General features: G+C 36.5%; 1 protein-coding gene across 8 annotated transcripts in view; it reads right to left on the bottom strand.

Moving 5' to 3' along the window:
• Nucleotides 1-24913, bottom strand: part of EMCN (endomucin) — a 102420-nt gene that overhangs the window by 43879 nt on the left and 33628 nt on the right. For 3 of the 8 annotated variants that reach the window (XM_045570437.1, XM_045570418.1, XM_045570434.1), the window contains exons 2-3: nt 17097-17228; nt 8318-8395 (exon numbers count right to left, since the gene is read on the bottom strand). In XM_045570437.1, coding sequence (XP_045426393.1) covers nt 8318-8395; nt 17097-17228 — 210 coding nt within the window. The remainder of the gene's footprint in view (nt 1-8317; nt 8396-17096; nt 17229-24913) is intronic. The other 5 variants (XM_036410517.2, XM_036410524.2, XM_036410531.2 and 2 more) reach the window with 3 other exon arrangements.

Raw genomic sequence — 24913 nt, 5'->3', positions numbered from 1 at the left:
AGAGCAGGAGAGAACCAGGATCTGAATCCAAGTTTTCTTGATGCAAAGGTTAATCACGGAGCTACCCACTTCCAGTAAGAAAGTGAAAATAGTTGAAGGTGCTCCCATAGCTTCCATGCTGTCTGGGAAACAATTTTCCTGTAGGTTAAATAGTCAAAAGGAGAGGGATAACAGAAAATAAAATAGGATAACTTTTAATTATACTTTATTGTTTTTATCAAGGAAATTAATAGCAAAGATAAGCCGAGTTTCCAAAAATAACATTGAAATAAATTTACTTGAAACAATCTATATTTGCCTAAATGTTATAAAAACAAAATGATTGATGCCTTTCGGTCTTTTCAAAATCTAGTATGGGAACATTGGGTTAGTAAAGACAAGGCTGGCATGCTGGTCAGTGCATACTTAGTGTTAGGTAAATAGACTATTGGCTAGAGATGGGGAGAAAGCAATTTAATAGATTTCTGTCACAAAGTGGGCTGAAATCAAGAATTGGCTGGGTACCTTCCAGAAGTGTCAATCAGTTTCCATTCTGTAGCAAGAGGTGCCTATCATATAATGCAAATTCTTAATGCAGTTGAGAGATTTATGCTAGAGAAATTAATAGTTTTCAAGATGATCTCATAGACAGTGGATACATATGTCTTCAGACAAAAATCATTAAGGAATTGGCATGCAAACAAATTGAAAGAAATTAAAACAAGTAGCAATCACACCGCATGTGAGGAAGAATAAGTGAAAATGGGTATAAACTTTAGAGGTGTCTGAAATATTTGAGGGCGTAAAGAAAGGTCCTATTGTAGCAAGAAGGCAGAAACTAATGTTTGTGATAGCATGGAAGTGGGAAGGTTATCCAAGGTGCAGAAACTCAATACTTGAGGATGGAGGTACATGTGGGAATAAAAATTTGCCTCTCACTACAATTCCAAAAAACAAATGCTTGCAAAATATCAGAACATGAGATTCTCTTCAGTAATCTTTGGAGAACAATTCTTTTGTTGAGCTAAAATTAGAAAACATGAAAAGCTATCCTGAGGGTCTAAAGAATTTCATAGTATAAAGCAGACTTGACAATTTTGGTGATGGAAAGATAATATATAGATAAGAAAGATGTGGAGAGTGGCCAGATTAGAAAATAACAAACAAAAGAGTAGAATAATGGAATAGCTGGGATGCAACATCATCGCTTTTGCTTAGAGAGCTGCCTATTATTAATGTGGAATATATTTCACAAATGAGAGCAGAACAAGAGTTTACATTCAATTCAGTGTGGATTGTCAATTACTCCAATTAGGCAATGGAAGGAATCTTGAATGATTTGAAGGCAATCAAAATATTTTAAAATATCCATGGTGAACTTAAATGAATAGAATAAAAGATGCATGACTGATGCTGTCCGAGGTGTAAATTATCAAATTTTACCAGTATACTGAAATATTTCAAATCCCAATCTCAGGAGAGAAAAAATGGATGACTGAAATGTATTAATATATGAGAACGATTGTCTTTTATTATTATCTTTTTGGAAAAAATTGTCCTAATTGCATTTTGGGTTCACATATAGTAGATTCTGGATGCCTGCCAAAAGGTGACTGCCTCCTCAGATTAAAAAGAAAACCAATCTTAAAGCTGTTCTTTAAACTTATATGGTTTGCTCTTTTTCTGGTTTTCAGTGGATACATATGTCTTCAGACAAAAATCATTCAGGAATTGGCATGTAAACAAATTGAAATAAATTAAAACAAGCTATAGCAATCACACTCCATGTGAGGAAGAATAAATGGAAATGGGTATAAACTTCAGAGGTGTCTGAAATATTTGAGGGAGTAAAGAAAGGTCTTATTTCCCCCAAAATACCCCTGTGTGTCTGCTTTGTTCTACACACATTTTCCCCAAAATACCCCTGTGTGTCTGCTTTGTTCTATAGGCTAAAATAGCATTATAAGTGTAGGTAGTAATATATGTTTTAGGTTTGACGAACCTTATTTTAGTTGAGAAATATTAATTTATATTGCAATATCGAGATTTCATTGGCCTTAATTTTAGGGTCTGTGTTTTTTAAATTCATGATTTTTTAATTCTTAGAACTTTGTGTTAGGTGAAATGCACAAAAGACAAAATTTGATTTTTAATCCATATTTAAATTGAAATAAGGAAAATTTAGCACAAGAGATACTTAACTGTAGAAAGTAAATATATCCCAAATACCAGGGCCTCCACTTGGGTTGCTGGGGGGCGTGGCCAGCCTGCAAACAACCACAGACTCCTTGCTCAGGCCGCCCCACCCTGATCCGGGATACTCTTCAGGGCAAACTAGCTGGCCCCCACCCATGCAACAGGCCTCCATCCTATCTAATAAAAGAGAAATATGCAGATTGACCATCACTCCAACACACAAGATGGCTGCCCCCATGTGGTCAAAGATCCTGCCTTCATATGGACACAAGATGGCCACCACAAGATGGCCAGCAGGAGAGGGCAGTTGGGAGGCACAAGGCCTGCAAGGCAGGGCAGTTGGGGGCTATCAACCCTGCAGGGGAGGGCAGTTAGGGATGACCAGGTCAGCAGAGGAGAGAAGTTGGGGGAAAACGGGCTGGCAAGGGAGCAGTTAGACATCAATCAGGCTGGCAGGGGAGTGGTTAGGGGGTGATCAGACTGACAGGCAGAAGAGGTTAGGGGCAATCTGGAAGGCAGGCATGTGAACAGTTGAGGGCCAGCAGTCCTGGATCATGAGAGGGATATCCAACTGCCCATTTAGGCCTGATCCCTTAAGGGGTCCCAGATTGGAGAGGGTGCAGGCTGGGCTGAGGGATAATCTCGCCCCCACCCCCCCCTTATCCCTATACACAGATTTCATGCACCGGGCCTCTAGTCTTTAAATAATGTTTTAAATAAAATTGATAAAACAATCCAAAATGATAATACATTTCTCAAGATGGGAAGCAAATGCACTATTTAAAAATAGTACCTTATTTATTTATTTATTTATTTATTTATTTATTTATTTTCTTTATTGATTAAGGTATTAACTATGTGTCCTTATTACCCCATTACCCCCATCCCCGACTCGTGCTCTCACCCCCTCCCCTCCTGGTGTCTGCGTCCATTGGTTAGGCTTATATGCATGCATACAAGTCCTTTTGTTGATCTCTCTCCCTTACCCCCACCCTCCCCTACCTTCCCTCTGAGGTTTGATGGTCTGATTGATGCTTCTCTGTCTCTAGATCTGGTTTTATTCATCAGTTTATGTTGTTCATTATATTTCATAAATGAGTGAGATCATGTGATATTTATCTATCTCTGACTGGCTTATTTTGCTTAGCATAATGCTTTCTTATTCCATCCATGCTGTTGCAAATGGTCAAAATTTCTTCTTTTTTACCACAGAGTAGTAGATATGTACCACAGTTTTTTAATCCACTCATCTGCTTATGGGCACTTAGGTTGTTTCCAAATCTTAGCTAAGGTAAGTTGTGCTGCTATGAACATAGGGGTGCATATATATTTTCTGATTGGTGTTTCTAGTTTCTTATATATATTCCTAGAAGTGGGATCATTGGGTCAAATGAGACTTCCATTTTCAGTTTTTTGAGGAAACTCCACAGTGTTCTCCACAGCGGCTGCACCATTTGCATTCCCACCAGCAGTACACGAGGCTTCCTTTTTCTTTGCATCCTGGCCAGCATTTGTCATGTGTTGATTTGTTGGTGATAGCATTCTGATCAGTGTAGGATGGTACCACATTGTTGTTTTGATTTGCACTCTCAGATGATTAGTGACTTTGAACACGTTTTCAGTTGTCCCCTGGACTTCCTTATGTGATCTTTGGAAAAGTATCTATTTAGGTCCATTGTCCATTTTTTTGATTAGGTTGTTTATCTTCCTTTTGTTAAGTTATATGAGTTCCCTGTAAATGTTGGAGATTAAATCCTTATCAGTGACAACATTGGCAAATATGCTCTCCCATGCAGTGGGCTTTCTTGTTGTTTGTTGATGATTTCTTTTGCTGTGCAGAAGCTTTTTATTTTGATGTAGTCCGATTTGTTTATTTTCTCTTTAGTTTCCATTGCCCGAGGTGAAGAAATTACTTCAGCATATGTATGTGATTTTTCTGCCTGTGGATTTCTCTAATAATTTTATGGTTTCTTGTTTTATAAAAATAGTACCTTAAAAAAGTGCAAAGAACTTGCAATCAATGCTTATTATGCTCTGCTTAATGAGGCAAAGATATCCATTGTATACTTTAGAATAATCTCTATATTATTTATTTTTAAATAAATTTAATTTTAAAATTAGATGCTTGAAGGGGGAAACTTCTCATAGATAGTAAATACACAAAAGAAAAATATTTTTTAAAAAATAGTGAGGGAGGAATCAATAAATGTGTAGGTATGAAATAATATAATCCTAAATAACCTATGGGTCAAGGATTAAATTACAAGGGATTTTAGAATATACTTTGAGATGAATGAACATGAAAACATGAACATTATGGGATGTAGCAAAAATCTGAGAAGGAGATATATTGGTATAAACAGCTATACTTAAAAAGAAATATGATCTTAAATCAAAAACCTAACCTATCAAATTAAGAATTTAGAAATAGACAAGCAAACTAATGGGAGCAAAAGGAAAAAAAAAACATACTAAAGATTAGAAAGGAAAGAAATAGAGAAATTAATAAAATAAAAAGTTGGGTTCTTTTAAAGATCAACAAAATTGATAAACCTGGTTAGCCTGACAATAAAGAGGGCTCATATTACTAAAATCATGCATTAAAGAGAGGACACTACTACCATCTTAATAAAAATAAGAAGGGTTATAAGGCAATGCTATGAACCATTGTGTGCCAACAATTCAGATATCCTAGAGGAGATGGACAACTTCTTAGTAAATCACCAACTAGCAATCTGAGACATGAAAAAAATCTGAATAGACCTATAACAACCTCTACAAAAAGGTGGATATACTAATTCAAAAATTTTCATAAAGAAAAGTCTGGGCCAGATAGCTTTACTGGTGAAATATGACATATGTTTAAAGAATAATTCTTTATAAACTCTTCCAAAAATTGATAGAGAAGGGAACACTTCCTAATTCATTTCATGAGACTAGAACTAACTTCATACCAAAAATATCACAAGAAAACTGTTAACCTCCATCTTATAAGTATAGACGCAAAAATTATTTGCAAAGTAATACAAATCATATCCAGCAACATACAACAAGCGTAATATATAATAACCAAGTGGGATTTAACCAGAAATAAAGGTTGTTCAATATACAGAAATAAATGTCATATGACATATTAATAAAACGAGAGATAAAAACCATATAATAATCTCAATATAGTAAGAAAATGCATATGATAAAATGCAACACTCTTGCATGATAAAAACACTCAACATATTAATAATAAAAGAAGACTTTCTTAATATTCCCTCTCACCACTTCCATCAATGTGGTATTGAAGGTTCTAGCCAAGGCACATAAGCAAGAAAATAAAATTAAAGGCATTCAGAGTAGAAAATAAATGGGACCACTGGGTCAAAAAGTAAAATATCTCTAGTTGCAGATGAATCTTGGATATGCCAAATCCTAAGGAACACACACACACACACACACACACACACACACACACTAGAATAAATAAATTAGCTCAATAAGGTGGCAGGATACAATGTTAATATTTGAAAATAAATTGTACTTTTATATAGTAGCATTTAACAATAAATTAATAAAATTATTCCATTTCTAACAGCATCACAATGAATAAAATATTACGGATAAATTGAACAAGATCAAATCTTCTATCCTGAAAACAATAAACATTATCCAAAGAAACTTAAAAAGACCTCAATAAATGGAAAGGCAGTTCACATTCGTGGATTGGAAGAATTAAAATTGTTAAAATGATAATACTTCCCAAACTAATTTTTCCAAATAGATTCAATGCAATCCCTATCACATTCTCAACTGACTTCTTGCAGAAATTGACAAATTTATCCTAAAATTTATATGAAAATTCAAATGACTTAGAATAGTCAAAGCAATCTTGAAAAGGAAGAAAAACGTTGGAGCACTCACAACATTAATGCAAAGTTATAGTAATCTACTTCAAAAGTTAATGCAAAGCTATAGTAACCTACAGTGATAATTCTGGATACGAATAGACATATAGATAAATGGAATAGATTGGAGAGTCCAGAAAAATACCCATGCATTTATAGCCAACTAATTTTCATCAAGAGTTCCAAGATGATTCAAATCAAGGAAGAATGGTCTTTCCAACAAATGATGTTAGGACAACTGGATAATTACATGCAAAAGAAGAAAGCCAGCTGTATACCCCACACCATATACAAAATCAGGCTTAAATGTAAGAGCTAAAACTATAACATCCTTAGAAGAATACATTGGTATAAATCTTGTTACTTGAGTTGAGCAATGGCTTCTTAGATTTAATCCTACTGCACAGTGACTAAAAAAAAAAAAAACTAGAATGTCACCCCAAAATATGTCTCTTTGACATAAAAATTTAAAGCTAAAGGCAATTAAGAAGCAACAAATGCAGGAAAAGTTTCCCCTTTTCTGCCTAAAGGCAGGATACAAATTCCTTTTTACTGGAGACAGACTCTTATCAGGCCAGGGGAATTTGCAATCAAAACTTAGCCCATTAGTTTCCTTTCGTATATTTATCTATTTATCTTCCTTCAGTTTGCTACCCTTGGGAGGTTCAAGTTTTCTTTGTCCTATCACTCTCCTGTCATTTAAAAAAAAAACAAATTCATTGTTTTGTTGTTGTTGTTATTGAAGATGGTATATAAGCTGAATTCTAAGCAACTGCTTTGAGTTACTCTTTGTTTTAGGTTTTTCACATGATGTACACTGCATGTGTTAATAAACTACTTTTCTTTTGTTTGTATGTCTTGTTGTTAAAGGTCCCAGCTAAAAACATATGATGGGTAAAGTTTTGCTTCCTCTACATAACAAAAGAAAATATAGCTACATTTAACTTCATCAAAATTAGAGATTTTAGTCTTTCAAAGGACAGCTCAAAAGAATGCAAAGACAACCTGCCGAATGATTGAAAGTATTTGCAAATTATCTATTCAATAACAATCTAGTTAAAAATATATAAGATATTCTTACAACTAAATAATAAAAAGTCACATAGCTCAAATAAAAAATGGGCAAGGACTTAAATAAACATTTCTCCAAAGAAGACACACAATGACCAACAAGTACATGAAAAGATGCTCAATCTCAGTAGTCATTAGAAAAACATAAACCAAAACGACAATGAGATATCACTTAACACCCTCTGGAATGTCTATGATAAAAATATAGAGTATTAGTTAGAAATAGAAAATTTATATCCTCATACATTTCTGGTGGGAATGTAATACAGTACATATGTTTTGGAAATCAGTTCTTCTAAGAGTTAAACATAGAATTACCATGTAACATAGTTCTTCAAAGTATATACTCAAGAGAAATGGAAACATGCTCAAACAAAAACTTTTACATGCATGTTTTTAGCAGTATTATTTATAACTAGAGGCCCAGAACATGATAAATCATGCACATGTAGGGTCCCCTAGGCCTAGCCTGCCATCAGGGCCACATCCACCACCCAGCGACGCCTCACATACTACTCAGATGCTCCTGGTGCCCCATGACACTCCATGGATGCTGCCAGCACCCTGGGGGTGGGGGTGGGAGTGAGGAGAGGTCCTAAGAAGTGCTCCATTCACCTCCTGTTGACTGGTCATTTGGTCGTTATGGCCTTATGGTGTTACAGTCACTGGCCTTTTATAATATAGATAATCAAAATGTAGAAACAGCTCAAATGTCCATCAACTAATAAATAGGTCAACAAAATATAGTGATCTATCTAATGAGATATTATTCAGGCATGGAAAAGAATGAGCTATAGAAACATGCTACAATAAATAAACCTCAGAACATTATGGTAAGTGAAAGAAGTCAGACATAAAAGGTCATAGGTCATATGATTACATTTATATGGAATTTCTAGAATAAGCAAATCTCCAAAGACAGAATGTGGTTTAGTGGTTGCCAGTGGTGGGGGAAAAGTGGGGATAGAAAGTGATTAGCAACAGATACAGGATTTTTTTCCTTGGGGTAATAAAAATAATTTGTAATCAGATAGTGGCGATGGTAACACGACCTCATAAATATACTAAAAACCATTGAATTGTGTGCTTTAAAGGGTATTCAGTATGGCTTATGATATGATGGTAAGCAAATTATAAAGAGAAAAGAAAAATCGGGGCAAAATATTATTACTCACCTTCACCTTTAACTGTCGTGGTTAATGAAGCAAGTGTTGGCGGCAGAGGTGTTTGTAAGGATTCCTTGTTGGTCGTTCCTAGTTTGATAAGATAGATGACATTATTATTTATCATAATTTCATCTCACCTGCCAAGGAATAAATAAAAATAAGTCAAATCTGGAGGTGGACTGTAATCCCGCTCGAAGGTACTGGGTAAGCCTTTGCCTATCTTTAATTTGATCTTTTGTCCAAGCTACCTCACACACATATATGTGTATTCACACACATAGTTTTCTTTGTATGAAAGACTAACAAAACAAATTTTTACTATAGTTTGCTACTTGGGGATCTTTAAATGTACTAAAATATTATTGTGAAAGCAAATGATTTGAAATCATTTTATTTTTCCCAATGGAGATGCAATGCCCTAGTCAATAGCATCTAGGAATAACGTCTTTATTCTTTCATAATCACATGTTATTTAGTTTAATTTGGTTATGACATTCAGACTTCCAAATAAACATAACTTAAAAATAAATTTTCAGACTCCTATAATTAATTCATTTGTTCTTTTATGAAACATTCGGAGTGTTCACTCAGTATAAGGCCCACTCTTATACTCTGAAGGACAGCATCTAATTCTCAGTCATCTTTTTAATCTGAGTGCTATCAACAGTAATTCCTGGCATATAACCTGCATGTAGTGAATGTTGTTTCAGATAAGGTGACACTCATACAGGACAGGGAATGAACAAAGGGACAAAGCTCTGCTTTTAGTGAGCATGACTAACCACCAAGATATCCATAACCATCAGTATTTCCTTCTTTTGTAAAACACATTAGAATGTCCTTTTGTGATTAGGGCACAGGTCCCATTTTTACTATGTGACATACAGTATATAAGCTTGGTTCTTATATATATGATAATGCTTTATTGGGAGGAGGAACTATTTGCCTCTGTAAACTTTATCTAATGCTTTAAAACCCTACTCCAGAGAAGGCTTTCAATGGCAAGCTGGCTAGAGCTATATAATTTTGGGGGCTATGTAATTTGGGTGGAGGTGGAAGAGGGCATAGGGGTATGAATAGTGATGGGAAAAATAAAATTTTATATATATATAATTTTTTTAAAAGATACTTAGAAACCTCAAGAAGAAGATAAGACCTTTGGAGATCTGCTGAGGACAAACATCTCTAAGGTGGTGGGAATTTTTGTCTACTGCTCACTCCAAGGGAAATAGGTTATTACAGCAATGGACCGTGACTGTAAATGAGCAGCATTTGTGAATTAAAATGTGGAGTGAACAGATGTACTTAAGACTTCCCAAAAGGTTTTTTTTTTAATTCACATGTAGTTATATTTTAAAAGAAGACACCAATGAACAAAACATTATTCCTAAAAGCTAGATTTGAGATGGTACATTGCCCACTCACATCATGCTCACATTGTAAAGAGATGGAATGATGTAAATAAAGTGTCCTCTCTAGCCAGATGTGGTGCCTTTGTTTCCACTTCATCCCTGCTCTTGAGACTCTTGGTACCAATAACAGGCCAAATTGAATTTTTATAATTACCTTGCCATTATGTTTTACTGGTATATGTCTTGTATATTGAAAATTCAAGAGATGATTACAGGAAATAATCAGGACATATATAATGAAACAGAGAAAATGTCAAATTTATATAATCTTTAAGTTTCTGAAGCCCTTGACCCATTTCTTTTATACATGTCTTGAATTCATGTTTGTTAGAGAGAAGAGCGATGTAATACAGTTGAACGTTTGCCAAAGTACATTTAACCCAAATCTTATATTTGGGTTCATTTTCATTCTTGGTCTTTGGAAAACTGAAGAGCCAAATGGATTCGGAACAGTGATCTTGTGATCATGCTGATGATCATCATATTTTATCAGCATAAAATGTCAGTAACATAAACAGTATATAATTTATTTTAGGTTTGTTGTTAATGTATAAGAATTCACTTTCAAATGTAGATAAGGATTCTACATATAACTTGTAGTACAGTTCTATGTGCTAAACATGTTAATGTTCTGAAGTGTAAATGCATCTTTATGATTGCAAATTTAAGGAAGGAGGTGAGAGGGAAGAGATTAACCAAAAACTTATATGCATATACTCATAAATTAAGAACACAGACAATAGTTGGAGTGGGATGAGGATGGGATGGAGGGGGTCAATGAGGGAGAAAGGGGGCATCTGTAATACTTTCACAATAAAGATAAATTTTTAAAATGTAGGTACTGATGAGAATTGTTATTCCTGTTAATTTTATGTGAAAAACAATGATTGAGTACTTTAAAGTGGTCAATAAAAGAAATAGACTGAATTTAATGTGAACATTAAGAGGGTATTATAGCTATATATCTTTAGGGACATAATATAATTTTGAGTCAACAGATATTTATAAAAGATTAAATCAGAGAAGCCTTCTATTCTTTGTAAAATTATTTAGTAAACTATCATTTATAACACTTTCCAAAATAACCTTTTAGAACTGTATTTAATTCCATTCAGGACACAAGGGTTCCCAGAAAATGTCAACTTGTAAACATTTCATATTTTGTAAAAATAAACTAAAAGCAAAATGTCAACTTTACCACTTAGGAATTCCGCAAAAAGGAAAGCCTAAGAGGTCATGTATAAAGATATCTCAGGTGATTCATACTCAGTTCAAACTTAAGGAATATAAAGACAATGGATAAAATTTTAAAAAAATATGGAAAAAGAGGTACTCAAACCAATTTTCTTCCCACTAATAATACAAACATTTTTCACAAAAATGCCTTCTAAAAGTCTGCTCTTTATATATGCATGTTAGTTTCTAGAAAGGAAGTACATCTTGAACATCACCATAGCTGGTATCCTATATGGAAGACATGGCCAAAGTATCTGGCTCCTTTAATGACCTTAGTTGAAATTGAACATCTACTTAGCGTAAAAAATGTTCAGTATCTCTGCTGAGAAATTTTTATTTCTTCATTATAATTCAGCTCATCAAAAATTGACTATGAAATGTTTCAAAAATCAAGCTGGAAAAATAATTACATTTTAAGAATGAAATTTCAGGTTTATTTTTGTAACCATTTTATTATGATGTTTTTCAGTGTTTGCCAAATGTTCATTTTTAACTCTGGCCATTGGCCTTTGAACCAAAGGGTGGTGCACTTGATATACATCTAGGAAGAGATCAAGTCCTAGCTCTCTAATTGGGTAGATCTCTGAGAGCAAGCTCTGTTCCAGGCCAAACTCTATTACCTCTGCCATTGCTGTAAGAATACCCTTGCTGTTGCACATTTCACTTTTCTGATAACATTTCTGCCATTTTTCTGGAGAAAGAAAGTGTACATGCTTTAGGATACACATAAGCACTATTAAATAAGTGTCTTTGAATCTTTAAACAAAAAGAAAAATCTGATTGGTAAGCCTTATAATGAAAATAAAGATAATAATTTAATAAAAAAAAATAAACAAGTTAAAAAAATAAAATATATTTTTATGATTTAAAAAAAATAAGAAAGATTGTTGTGGGGAGTTCTGCTAAAAATGTTTGAAAATAAAATGAATTTCTTAATTAAAAAAAAAGAAAAAGAAAATAAAGAAGCTTATCAATGGCATACTTTTTGCTTGTTTTTTGTTAAGCACTTCTATTGTGGCTAAAATTACCTTTTGGGTATGCGGCAGGGGGGGATATGGAATCACCTCACTATAGATATACTTTTTGTGATATTATTATATAATCTAAAGGTAGTTATTTTGGAGGATGAGACTTTGTATAAAACTCCCTAATATGTAAATCGCCTCACAGGTCTGAAGGTAAGAAAACATCTAAGTCTGGCTGGGTAGCTCCCTTGGTTAGAGCCTTGCCCCAGTACAATACTATGGGTTCCATCCCTGATCAGGACACATACAAGAATCAACCAATGAATGCATGAATGTCTGTATGTCTGTCTGTCTGTCTCTCTCTCACCATTCCTTTCTCCCTCTTTTCCTCTCTCTCTCTAATAATAATAATAATAATTGATGTTTCTCTTTCCTTTCCTTTCTCTGCCTTCCTTCTCCGCTCATTTCCTTTTAGGCATCATTCCACGACCCCCTGCCCCCACCGCTGCCTAATGGCCCCACACATCCTGACCACCACTCCAGATTTTCCGTTTCTCATACTGCATCAGAGCAGATCTTGCCCATCAGGGCCTGCCTTTCCTTCTTCATCTGCCTTCCACTGCTTTCCTGAGAGATCCCAGAATAGATACTTTCCTTCTCCTAATCCATCTTCACTGCTATATTTTTGGTTACTAAAACCCTTAAAACCCCTCTAAACAAATATTGTATGATTCTAAGAAATTCTTAATTTAAGGGATTTGATAATGACATTGTAGCTTTAAATTAACCTGTTAACCAAGCGGGACCTATAAATACGTCAAACGTAAACAATATCGGGAATGGGTAGGACGTATGAATCCGTCCTTGAAATATATGTTGCGGCCCGAGAGGGATGGTATATATTTTTTGTAATTTTAAAAAAATATATTTTACTTTTTTTTTACAGAGAGAAAGGAAAGGGGAGTGATAGAGAGTTAGAAATATCGATGAGATGAGAGAGAAACATTGATCAGCTGCCTCTTGCAAACCCCTAACGGGATGTGCCAGCAACCAAAGAACATGCCCTTGACCGGAATCAAACCCGGGACCTTTAGGTCCGAAGGCCGACGCTCTATCCACTGAACCAAAACGGTTTCTGCTATTTTTTGTAATCTTTCTCATTGTTTGTAAAATTTATAATTTTTTAATTTGACGTGTCCATTTTTTTTTATCGGTATTCTTTTCTATTTTTTTTTTTTTGGTAATTTTGTATTTTCCTTTGTGCTTTATATATATAAATAAATGAAAATACATATATATATATATTTCATTTATTTTCATTAAGTATAAATAAAAAAAATAATATGAAATTACGTCCTCTGGGTGTGACATACTAACACGTCCTAGTGAAAGAGTACGCGCCCATTACAGGTTGCGTCATTAAAAAGGGAACTCCCTGGTTAACAGGTTAAATTGTATATATATCCTACCTAATAAAAGAGTAATATGCAAATTAACCATCACTCTGCTACACCACCAGCCACTACTACCAGCCAATCAGAGCGAGTATGCAAATGAACCCAACCAAGCTGTCTACAGCCACAGAGAGCAGGAGGGAAGCTTGGGATTCCCAAGCAACATAGGAAGCCAAGCTTTCTGCCTGCCCTTGCCTGCCTAGGCCTCCACTCAAGGCTACAAAGTTTCAATTGTAGAAGGTAAATAAATTCCAGATATAAGGGCCTCTGCTTGGGTTGCCAGGGGGGCGTGGCCAGCTTACAAACCACCACAGACCCCTCACTCAGGCCACCTCATGCCCCAGGGGAACCTCCACCCTGACCCAGAACACCCTTCAGGACAAACCAGCTGGCCCCCACCCATGCACCAGGCCTCTATCCTATCTAGTAAAAGAGTAATATGGAGATTGACCATCACTCCAACACACAAGATGGCTGCCTCCAAATGATCAAAGATGGCTGCTCCCATGTGGACACAAGATGGCCACCACAAGATGGCCAGCATGGGAAGGAAGTTGAGAGGCACCAGGCCTTCAAGGGAGGGCAGTTGGAGGTGATCAACCTTGCAGGGGAGGGTGGTTAGGGGTGACCAGGCCAGCAGAGGAGGGAAGTTGGGGGCAAACAGGCTGGCAAGGGAGCAGTTAGACATTAATCAGGCTGGCATGGGAGTGGTTAGGGGATGATCAGGTTGGCAAGCAAAAGTGGTTAGGGGCAATAAGGAAGGTAGGCAGGCGAACTGTTGGGAGCCAACAGTCCTGGATTGTGAGAAGGATGTCTGACTTCTGGGGTCCCAAATTGGAGAGGGTGCAGTCTGGGCTGAGGGACATCACCACCCCTAGCCCCATGCATGAGTTTCATGCACTGGGCCTATAGTACACATATAAATGTATATATACACATATTCTCACTTGAGGATACTTTTTTTTATTGATTTTAGAGAGATGAAGGGAGAAAAATATTAATGTGAGAGAGAAACATTGGTTGGTTGCTTACCATATGCACCCTGGCCAAGGATTAGATCCACAACCATTTTTTATACAGGTTAGGCTCCAACCAACTGAGCCACCTACCCAGGGTAATTGTCCATATTTTTAGATGCACATTTAGTTTGTAGAGGTAAAATGGCATAAATTCTGGATTACCTTCTAAATACTTTACACCCCCAAAAAAATAAAAAGAGAGAAGAGAAAGAAAAAAAGAAAGAAAGAAAGGACAGAGGGAGGGAGAAGAATAGAAGGAGAAAAAAATGAAGTAAATGTGGTAAAATCTTGATAATTATTGACTCTGGGAGATGGGCATATGGATGTTATTTATAGTATTCTACTTTTGGATTCATCTGAACATTTTTATAATAAAAATAACAAAAACAAAAGCTTCTCTGGCTTATTATAATTTTTACAATAGAATGTCAATAATTTAAAGCCCTTTTGGAAATCTTTTGAAGAACAGATTAGAATTTAACTTTTGTTAACTAGGTACTATGAAGCAGTAAATGTGCCATGGAAAGGAATGAGGAGCTGTGTGTGTGTGTGTGTGTGTGTGTGTGTGTGTGTATCAATCTCAAGCGTTCTATGCATTTGCTTCAGAGAAGGGGGCTTAACGTCCCTTTATAGGAGCTCCCAACTGTAAAGTTACTAAACATGATTCTCAGTTATGCTTTAGATGAGTAGTTATAGTGTTTCTGTTCCAATAAAAAAATGTGAGATGCATTCTTAGTATCACAAATGACAATTCGGTCTGAATTCCTTCAGGAAACTCACTTCCACCTCTGCCCTTTTATGGTCATGTACATAGTGGTTAGGATTTGTGTTATTATTTGAACAGTGCTATTCACCATAGATCATTGTAAGCAGGGTTAGGAATCTTCCCATTGAAAAAACATAAGTTCCAAGTAGTTAACACAAAAACTGTGAAAGTTCAACCTTTTGGGTCTGCATGTCAAGTCAGTACTTATTTATACCAAGGTGTCAGCTAGAGCAACTGAAAGAGATAGAGACAGAGACAGAGACAGAGACAGAGATATAGAGATGCCCTCTTGCTATAATACTTTCTCACATTGTGATATAGAAGTTCTAGGAGTTTAAGGCTTTACCTTAAAATTAAACATTGCAAAGATAACCTATATAATAAAAGCATAATTTGCTAATTAGAGCCTACATCCTTCTGGACTAAGCCAGGGCTGCAGCCATTATGGCTGCAAGTGAGGGATCCAGGTAGCTAGCTGCCTGAAGGCCCACTCTTGCATGAATTTCATGCATTGGGCCTATAGTGGAATATCTATTCTAATAAAAGGATAATATATAAATTGGTCATGACATTCTGACAGTAACATGGGGCAACCAGGCTGGCAGGGGCTTAGCAAGGGATGACCAAATGACTGAACAGCAGGCTGCCTGGGGTGACCAGCTCAGCAGGGGAGAGGGGGGACAGTTGGGGGTGATCAGGCTGGCAGGTGGCAGTGAGGAGTCATCAGGCTAGCAGAGGGGGGCAATGAGGGGGCAACCAGATGAGCAGGAGGGCGGAGTTGGGGGTGACCAGTTCAGCAGAGGGGAGCTGTTGGGGGCAACCAGGCTGGCAGTCAGAGACAGTTAGGGGTGATCAGGCTGGCAAGGGCAATCAGGCAGGTAGGCAGTTGAGCAGTTAGGAGCCAGTGTTCACAGATTGTGAGAGGAATGTCCAACTTCCAGTTTTGGCCTGATCTCAGGGATCAGACCAAAATCAGCAGTCATACATCCCCCAAGGGGTCCCAAATTGGAGAGGGTGCAGGCTGAGCTGAGGGGACCCCTCTCCTGTGCACGAATTTTATGCACTGGGCCTTTTACATTTATAATACCATTTTTCTTTACGAATCTCCAAACCATTCAGGTCCAGTGAACTACTCATCATCCATCCTCAGCATGTGTTTAAGCTTGGCATTAGAATAAAAGGTGAATGAAGAATAGAGAGGTAAGAAAGATAGGTGAGGGAATTATAGTCATCCATTCATTTGGATGTATGATTTTCAGGTATTTCTATGAATTTAATATTCTACCAGTTTTTAATGCCACAGGCAGTCAACAAACAATTTTTTTCTCTCCATTGATTATTGGACCTGAATGATCTGCCTCATTTTATGTGTGTTGCAGGATAGGAAATGCAGTATTCGGATAACTTCTTGAGTTTTAAATTCAATGATCGTAATGTCTCCTTTTACTTTTCATTGATGGTAAGGTAATCCCCTTTATACTTAGAGCATAAAACAGAATAGAATTGACATTGCTACTGACACCTGAAAATTAAAGCTATACTCAGCCCAATATAACTAACAAAATCAGCTTGTTATTAATATAGTCAACTGTGCTACTTACGTGGAGAACTGCAAAATTTAGAAAGATATTTTTATGATTTAGGAAGTGATGGTTTTATTTTTTTCTAAAAATAAACTTTGTGTATATAACCTTCACAATAGGATAAGTCTCAAACAGGAAGTGATCTAAGGGAACATTATCAAAGAGTCCCACTGAGATTGCAGGGTTCTGTATTCAGTTAAAAATAACATGAGTTTCAAAATAGAAAACTAGCACAGAACTTCATATCAACAGGTGCAATGTCTTAAATTATTTTCCTGTGATTAAATTACAAAGGCACTACTAATTTTATTTGTTAAAGTTAGAGTGAATTTCACTCTAAGTATTTATCCTACCTTTGGGAGATGTTCCAGCTGTTGATTGCACAGCAAGATTTAGTGATGTCGTTATAACTGGTGTTGGTCCAGATGTTTTTGCTGCAGAAATTGTTGATGATTTTAATACAGGACTGGTTGAAGTTCCAACAACTGAAAAAAATAAATTGTGTCAAAGTGATTGCATTAAAATTTACATTTATTTTGCCAATCAACAGACTATTATATTTAAACTAGTAGTCCAGCACACAAATCCGTGTGCCAGTAGCTCACCAGTAGCTTACTGCCGCCCTCCAGTAGCTCTCCATCTACTGCCCTGCCCTCCTGTAGGGCCCCGCCTCCCAGCTCCTCATCATAGCTTGCTACCCTGTCCCCTTCTATAGTTTCCCCTGCACCCCCATTCTCCCCTCATAACTTGCTGCCCTGTCCCAAACTGTAGCTCTCAGCCACCCACTGTAGCTCCCTGCCCCACCCTCCTGTTGATCTGTGATCCAGTCATTATGTGATGGGTCGTTATGCTTCGCAGTGTAAAAGCCATTTGCATATTACATCTTTATTATATAGGGTAAAATGAACTCCGTGTATAGCTGTTAACACAGCCAGTAGGGCATGAATTTGAAATTGTTTCTAATTGTTATTAAGTCAGCCAATACTATCTGCTTCTCACCAAAGGTGTGAATTTTCAAGATGGCTGGCATGAGCAGTCTGTGGGTCTGAAACAAAATAGTATCTGACAAAACTAGTGAGGAATACATGTGTACATTTAAAATTTAACAATATTTTTAAATCAATTAAGCTAATGTCAGATGAAATAATCAGACACTCTCTGGACAGTGGATATTTTACTAAATATTCTTAATTTTGCAACATGCCTAAATTTTTGGCCATTAAGTTACTATAAATCTGCATTTTCAAATGTTTTACTTCTCCAAATTTTAACAACCAGGGGCACAGAAATGAAAGCAACTGTGATCTATAGTACATATTTACTGTTAATAATTCATTATTTGGCAATAAAAACTCAATATTTAATAATTCTTAGTAATTCCATTAAAATATTACTAATTTTTCAAAGTGATATAGGAGTTAATTCTGAATGATTTATAAAACATTTGTTTCACATAATATTATTATAATTTATTAGCATTTATATAATTTTTTTTATCCTATATATTGCTATTCTTGCCTCTGTACATTCACTGTTGGGTTGAAGATCAAAAAGGAACAAACAAATGTCTACATACTTGGAAAAAATATCCATGTCCATAGAAGGCATTATTTTTATGTTGTTATGTTGACTATACACACTTTTTATGTATGTATAGTCAATGGAGTATATAGTATAGCATTCAGTTAAGATGACGGATTTTGAATAACACAGACTTATTCTTTTTATTATTTTTAAAATAAATCTTTATTGTTCAGATTATTAGAGTTGTTTCTCTTCTTCCTCCCATAGCTCCCCTCTACTCAGTTCCCACTCCATCCCATGCACTTACCCCTCCACTGTCCTCGTCCATATGTTTAAGATTTTTGTCTAATCTCTTTTTGCACCCTCCATACCCTCTTTCCCCTGAGAATTGTCAGTCCACTCCCTTTCTATGGCCCTGATTCTATTATATTCCCCAGTTTATTCTGTTACTCAGATTTTTAATTCACTTGATTTTTAGATTCGCTTGTTGATAGATATGTATTTGTTGTCACTTTGTTGTTCATGAATTTTATCTTTACCTTTTTCTTCTTCTTCCTCTTCTTAAAGAATACCTGTGGTCCCTTTTGGATTCTTTTTGTTTGGGATTCTGTGCACTTTCTGAACTTGTAAGTCTATTTCTTTCACCAGGTGGGGGAAGTTTTCAGTCATTATTTCTTCAAATAAATTGCTCTTTCTCTTCTCTGGCACTTTCATAATTCTGATGTTGGCACACTTGAAGTTGTCCCAGAGACTTCTTACACTATCTTCAATTTTTAAAATACTTTTTTCTGTTTACTTTTCTGCCTGAGTGTACTTTGCTTCGTTGTATTTCAAATCTTTGACTTGATTCTTGCGTTCCTCTAGTTTGCTGTTGGGTCTCTGTATAATATTTTTTATTTCAGTCAGTGTATGTTTAATTTCTAGTTGGTCCTTTTTCATATTCTCAAGGGTCTCATTAAATTTATTGGCCTTTTCTAGGAAATTCTTGAAAAACCTTATAACCATGGTTTTGAATTCTATATCCAGTTGTCTGTTCTCCATTTCTTTCATTGTGATCTGTTTCTTTCCGTATTTTCGCTGCTTCCTGAGTTGGTAGGATAGCTTTGTGTGCTAGGTTTCCTATATGGCCCAGTGGGTCAGCCTCTCCAGTTACCTGAGGTGGACATTCTTGGTGCTCCCCTTTGTGTATACAGCCTAGTTGTAGTTAAGTCTTGATTGTTGTTGGTATTACTGGGAAGAATTGACCTCTAGGGCAATTGGCTGTGAATATCAGCTGTGTCTACACCTGGATACTGTCTGTATTGGAGAAAGCCTTATAGGACCAGACTTGCAAAATTGCAAAAGCCTCTGTGGTCAGATTGGATGGGGCGGAGTCTCAGGGCTGAGCCAACCATCTTGGCTTCCCTTTAGCCCTGCCCTTTGCACACACCTCCAGACCCCCGGCCTTCCATGGATCCCCTGAGTTTCTGTCTGACAGTCCAGATTCCCCCTGTAAGAGCATGAGTACCCCAGGGGCTCACAGGGAACTGGGTTTCAGTGCAGTCAGGATCTTCTGACTCCTTCAGCTTTGGAAAGCCTGTGGCAACCGCTGCAGTCAGACCTCTCTGAGTGCACTTGTGCATCCAGAACCCTGCCAGTGTGGCTCCCCTGAGCCTGCAAGACTCCGTGCACATTTCTCTACAGTCCAGACTCCCCCCAAATGAGCATGGGTCCATGGGTTTTAGTCAGAGTTGGGTTTCAGTGCAGTGGGAACTGGAGTTCAGTGCAGTCAGGGCTTCCTTTTCTCTCCTGTCAGCCAGGCACTCTGCAGCCCTTCTTCTGTGCGAGTGCAACTCCCTACCTCAGCGCCTTTGTGGCTCCTCTGATCCGTGAAGTTTTCTCTTTCCTTCTAGTTGTAGAATTTCCACTTAGCCAGCTTTCCTGTGATTTTGGATGATGTCCATTCTGTCTTTATATATATATATAAAATTGATTTTTTTTACAGAAAGGAAGGGAGAGAGATAGAGAGCTAGAAACGTCGATGAGAGAGAAACATCTACCAGCTGCCTCTGCACACCCCCTACTGGGGATGTGCTGTGCCCGCAACCAATGTACATGCCCTTGCCCAGAATTGAACCTGGGACCTTTTAGTTCGCAGACCGATGCTCTACTACTGATCCAAACCGGCTTCGGCCTGTTCTGTCTTTTAGTTGTTGCTTTGAAATTGTTGTGCTTACCTAGGCCACCATCTTGGTTTTCCAGGTTTTCAATATCTTGCTCTCTTTCTTCTTCTGGCACCCCCATAATTTGGATGTTGGTATGCTTGAAGTTGTCCCAGAGGCTCCTTACGCTATCTTAATATTTTTGGATTCTTCTTGCTTTTTCAGTTAGGTGTTTTTTGCTTCTTCGTATTTCAAATCTTCAACTTTATTCTTGGGATGCTCTAGTCTAGTGTTGGATCTCTGTATATTATTCTTCATTTCAGTCAGTGTATGCTTAATTTCTTATTGGTCCTTTTTCATATCCTTGAGGGTCTCACTAAAATTCTCAGAGGTTTCTAGAAGATTCTTGAATAAGGTTATAACCGTGGTTTTGAACTCTATATCCAGTAGTTTGCCCTCCTCCATTTCTTTCACTTGTGACCTGTGTCTTTGTCTCTACATTTTGGCTGCTTTCCTGTGTTGATAGAGTGGCCTTGTGTGTTAGGTGTCCTATAGGGCCCAGTGGATCAGCCTCCCCAATTACCTGAAGTGGACACTCTTGGTATACCCCTTTGTGGTCTGCGTGCACTGTCTTGTTGTAGTTAAGCCTTGATTGCTGTTGGTATTACTGGGAGGAATTGACCTCTAGGCCAATTGGCTGTGAGCACCAGCTGTGTCTACAATGGGAGAACTGCTGTGCTAGAGACACCCTTATAGGGCATGACTTGTTTCAGCCTGCCTCTGCACCTCTGCACTTCTGCATCTCCACACCTCCTACCAGTCTCAATGTACTTTTTTCTTGTTGTAGAACTTCCACTCAACCAGCTGTCCCATAGTTCTTGGATGATATTTATTTTGTCTTTTAGTTGGAGTTTTGATGTGGTTCTAAAAGGCAGCAAGTACAGGTGTTTAACTATGCTTCCTTCTTGGTTATCCCCCAACAAAAACTTACATTTAAATCCCAGTGCTATGTCATTTCAGTAAATGTATGTCACTAGTATAATTTTCAACTTTAAATTTCATCCCAAATTTTCCTCTTTAAAAAATTTTCCTCTTTTAAATTACGAGTGTAATTTTTAAAGTTTTTTAATTAAAATATTAAAAAATAAGATATGTAGCCTTGGTATTATAATTATGTATTTTACATTTCAAAAATAATAAAGTTCAAAGATTGTTTTTCACTGTACTAAAATAATTGTTTTAATCCTTTAAAAAGGTATATATAATCTCACCAATTATAACTTTTATTACATTAAATATAAGGTGCTAACTTCTTCAGTTATAATGAATAAAAATAAACTTAACTTAAAATTTTTCCTCTTTTGAATCTGGAAAATACCAATAATCTTTCATGTCAGTGAAAAGTAAAATTTCAAATGCCATGAGATAGGGCATATTTCCTGTTTCACTTTACAGCAACAGTTTTCAACCTTTTCATCTCATGGCACAATTAATAATTACTAAAATTTGGCGGCTCATCAAAAAAATATATTATAGATTTTTTTTTGCCAATCTGACAAAAATAATAGGTGTAATTTTGATTCACTCACATCAACAGCTATTGTGTTGATTATTGTCGTTTTTTTCATTTGACAATCTAAGGAAAAAGAGATCAGTGCCCCTGACTAAATAATTAGGTATTGCATGTTTTAAAATTCTTGTGATATACCCGTTGAAAATTGCTACTTTATATTTTTGAGTGCTTGGAAATAGCACTTAGCACCAACTTTGTTTATAGCCAGTACACAGAAATTGCTTGATGTATTCAGCATATACTAGTTGTGTTCAGCACATACTGAAATGACAGAACTACTTTTTCACAGGCTTTATGGAAATCAAATCAAAAGCTTTTTTCACCTCTGGAGATATACTTCACAACTTTCTGGTCATCCCTCACCTTCCCACAATATTCATCAGGGAGAAGGAACCTAGCATAGATAAGGTTATCTTCTCTCTATTGTCATTTTGTTCTGTCTATCTTTCTTTTTCTCTGTAGTCCATGAAGAGACATTAATTTCTAAGTTTAAATTAAGGTTGAAGAAGTTATTCAAGGAAGCACATAGCACATTGACTGGAAATTTTTCTTGTAATTATTTGAATGCTTCCCATCTGCTGACTTCCAAAATAGTAACAATATTAATTTCTGAGTATAACCAACATCTCTAGAGATATTTTTCTTATTTCCTCCCTCCCTCTTGCTTTTTCTCTCACCCTTGCTTCCTTTCTTTTTTCCCTACCTTTTTCCTTTCACAAACACTTAGTAATAAATATGAAAAGCACAATTCAATACAGTAAAATATTCTATAATGTACCAAATATTATCACCCTTGACTAGCTTTCAATCCTGTAAGGGATGTTATGCTTATATATAATAAATAATAAAATATATTTTGTATGTAGAACAGTGTTTTTCAAAGTGCAGGTTATGATACATTTAAAGACTAGTGCATAACCTGATACATCTAAAATCATATCTCCTTCCATCCCCATACACTCAACTTTGAGTTGTGAGCACATATTTGCATTATACAGATCATGTATCATAGAATTCTACACTTGAATCCTATATAATTTTATTATCCAATGTCACCCAATACATTTAATTTAATAAACAACAAAATCTGTTTAGTGGATTATAGTCAGAACTTTCGTTAAATGAAAGAGAAAAGGGACAATATTAGGATGATATTGCAAATAACTTCATGAAGCTTTTGTTTCGATGCATGTGTGTGTAAATTTAATTGAAACATGTGCCACACAAAACATATTCCTTACTGTGATTCCAGCTAAAAAATTGAAAGGTACAGCATAAAATATTTTACAAGAGTTTGTAAGATAAAAAATGACCACCCTGCTGGCATAAGCAAGGAATGCTTCATTCAAGAATTGACATAAGAGATGGATTTTCAAGAGTGTTACCACACAGGAAGAGGAGAGGACATAAGCATAGATCTGGAGTGGGGAGCTGAGAAGTAATGGAGAAGACTTCAAACAGTTCTGTTTGGCTGGATTGCAATACCCTATTCAAGGATAGAGTGGATGTTTGGTAAAATTCTGGAAGCCAGATTTTAGAGAATCTTGAACGTCAAAGCGAGGGACTTGGGACATTATCAATAAGTCAGTAGGGAGTTTTGGAAAATGAGCAAAGATAAATTGTCCTGTGGACAAAACGATGAGGAAATGGTGTAGCAGAAAATGAGAAGATACCAGTGGAACTGAGCTGAATGTCCCCATTTTTATATTAGCAGTGTCCTCTGCCCTCCTGAAGTCAGCAGGTGAAATCAACAAATTCCCACCCATGAAATGACTTGAGGCAAATTACAAGGAGGCAAATTTCTAACCACTGATGAGGTAAAATGAAGCTGTATTGTAAGACTTTCCTTCCTCAGCATCCTTCCACACATTTGGCCACTGATTTCCATGAGTAACCCTTACTCCATTAATACTCAGAATTAACATCTCTATTATTAATTCTTCAGATTGTTCAACAGAGAGTAAGTATGTCCTCTTTTGGCAAGGACTGACAACTCCAAAAAATACTGAGTGAACCAGGTGAGCGAGGTTCAATGTGAGCTCTTTCTGCAGATTATTTCATTGAATCCTAACAAAGGCAGGGCAGTGCTCATACTGTCATGAGCATCATTTTACAGATTAGGGCCCCGAAGCTCAAGGAGGCTAAGCAGCGTGCCCACATTACACAGGGGGACGTAGTACAGTCGAAATTTTAATTCAGACAGCCTTGACTTCAGAGAGGATACCCTTCACCACCACACATCTTGCAGTGGGAAGGTGGCTCTCTGCAAAGCCACATACCCCAACTCCACCTGCTCTTTGCCTTTGATAAGGCATGATAGTAAAAGGGAGGAAATGACTACACAGTGTTTCACCTTTATGTACCTAGAATGAGAAAACAGACAAAATAACTCACCATTTTCCCCCTTAAAAATAACAAACATTCATTCTTTCAAATACACATACATACACACACGTATTAGACTTATTGCTTTCAAGGAAATTTCTAATCTGCTAAAACTATATTTGAAAAATAAAAACAGAAATTAACTCAGTTTAAAAGTCAGCAAATAGAAATTTTTTCTTATTGTACGGTGGATAAGAAGTATTCCCACGGTTGAAGGTTTTATTGGCCATGATGCAAGAAACAGTTATAATTGTATTGTATTTATCGTGTAGTAAAGTTTCTTCCAGGCTTGATTTGATGTCATCAGAAACTATTTAAGAAAATGGTTTATTCTGAAGTATTTTCTCTTCATAAGATATGGTAAAGTAGCATGTTTCCTCTCTTTATCTCCAAGGTGATAAAAGGTAAATTTAATAAGACCCATGCTTTGCTTATGACAAGGACTTTGCTTATGCCAAGTCAGACAGTGTTGGTTCTGGGAAGTTGTAAGAGAAGCAGATGGCATTTTGTCCTGATTCCATGCTATGTCCGTACGCCCAGACTGAGG

The sequence above is a fragment of the Pipistrellus kuhlii genome, unplaced genomic scaffold, assembly GCF_014108245.1.
Source record: "Pipistrellus kuhlii isolate mPipKuh1 unplaced genomic scaffold, mPipKuh1.p scaffold_m20_p_1, whole genome shotgun sequence".
NCBI classification, from domain to species: Eukaryota; Metazoa; Chordata; class Mammalia; order Chiroptera; family Vespertilionidae; genus Pipistrellus; species Pipistrellus kuhlii.
Note: the sequence above shows the minus strand (reverse complement) of the source record. Positions and strands in the feature narration are given on the sequence as shown.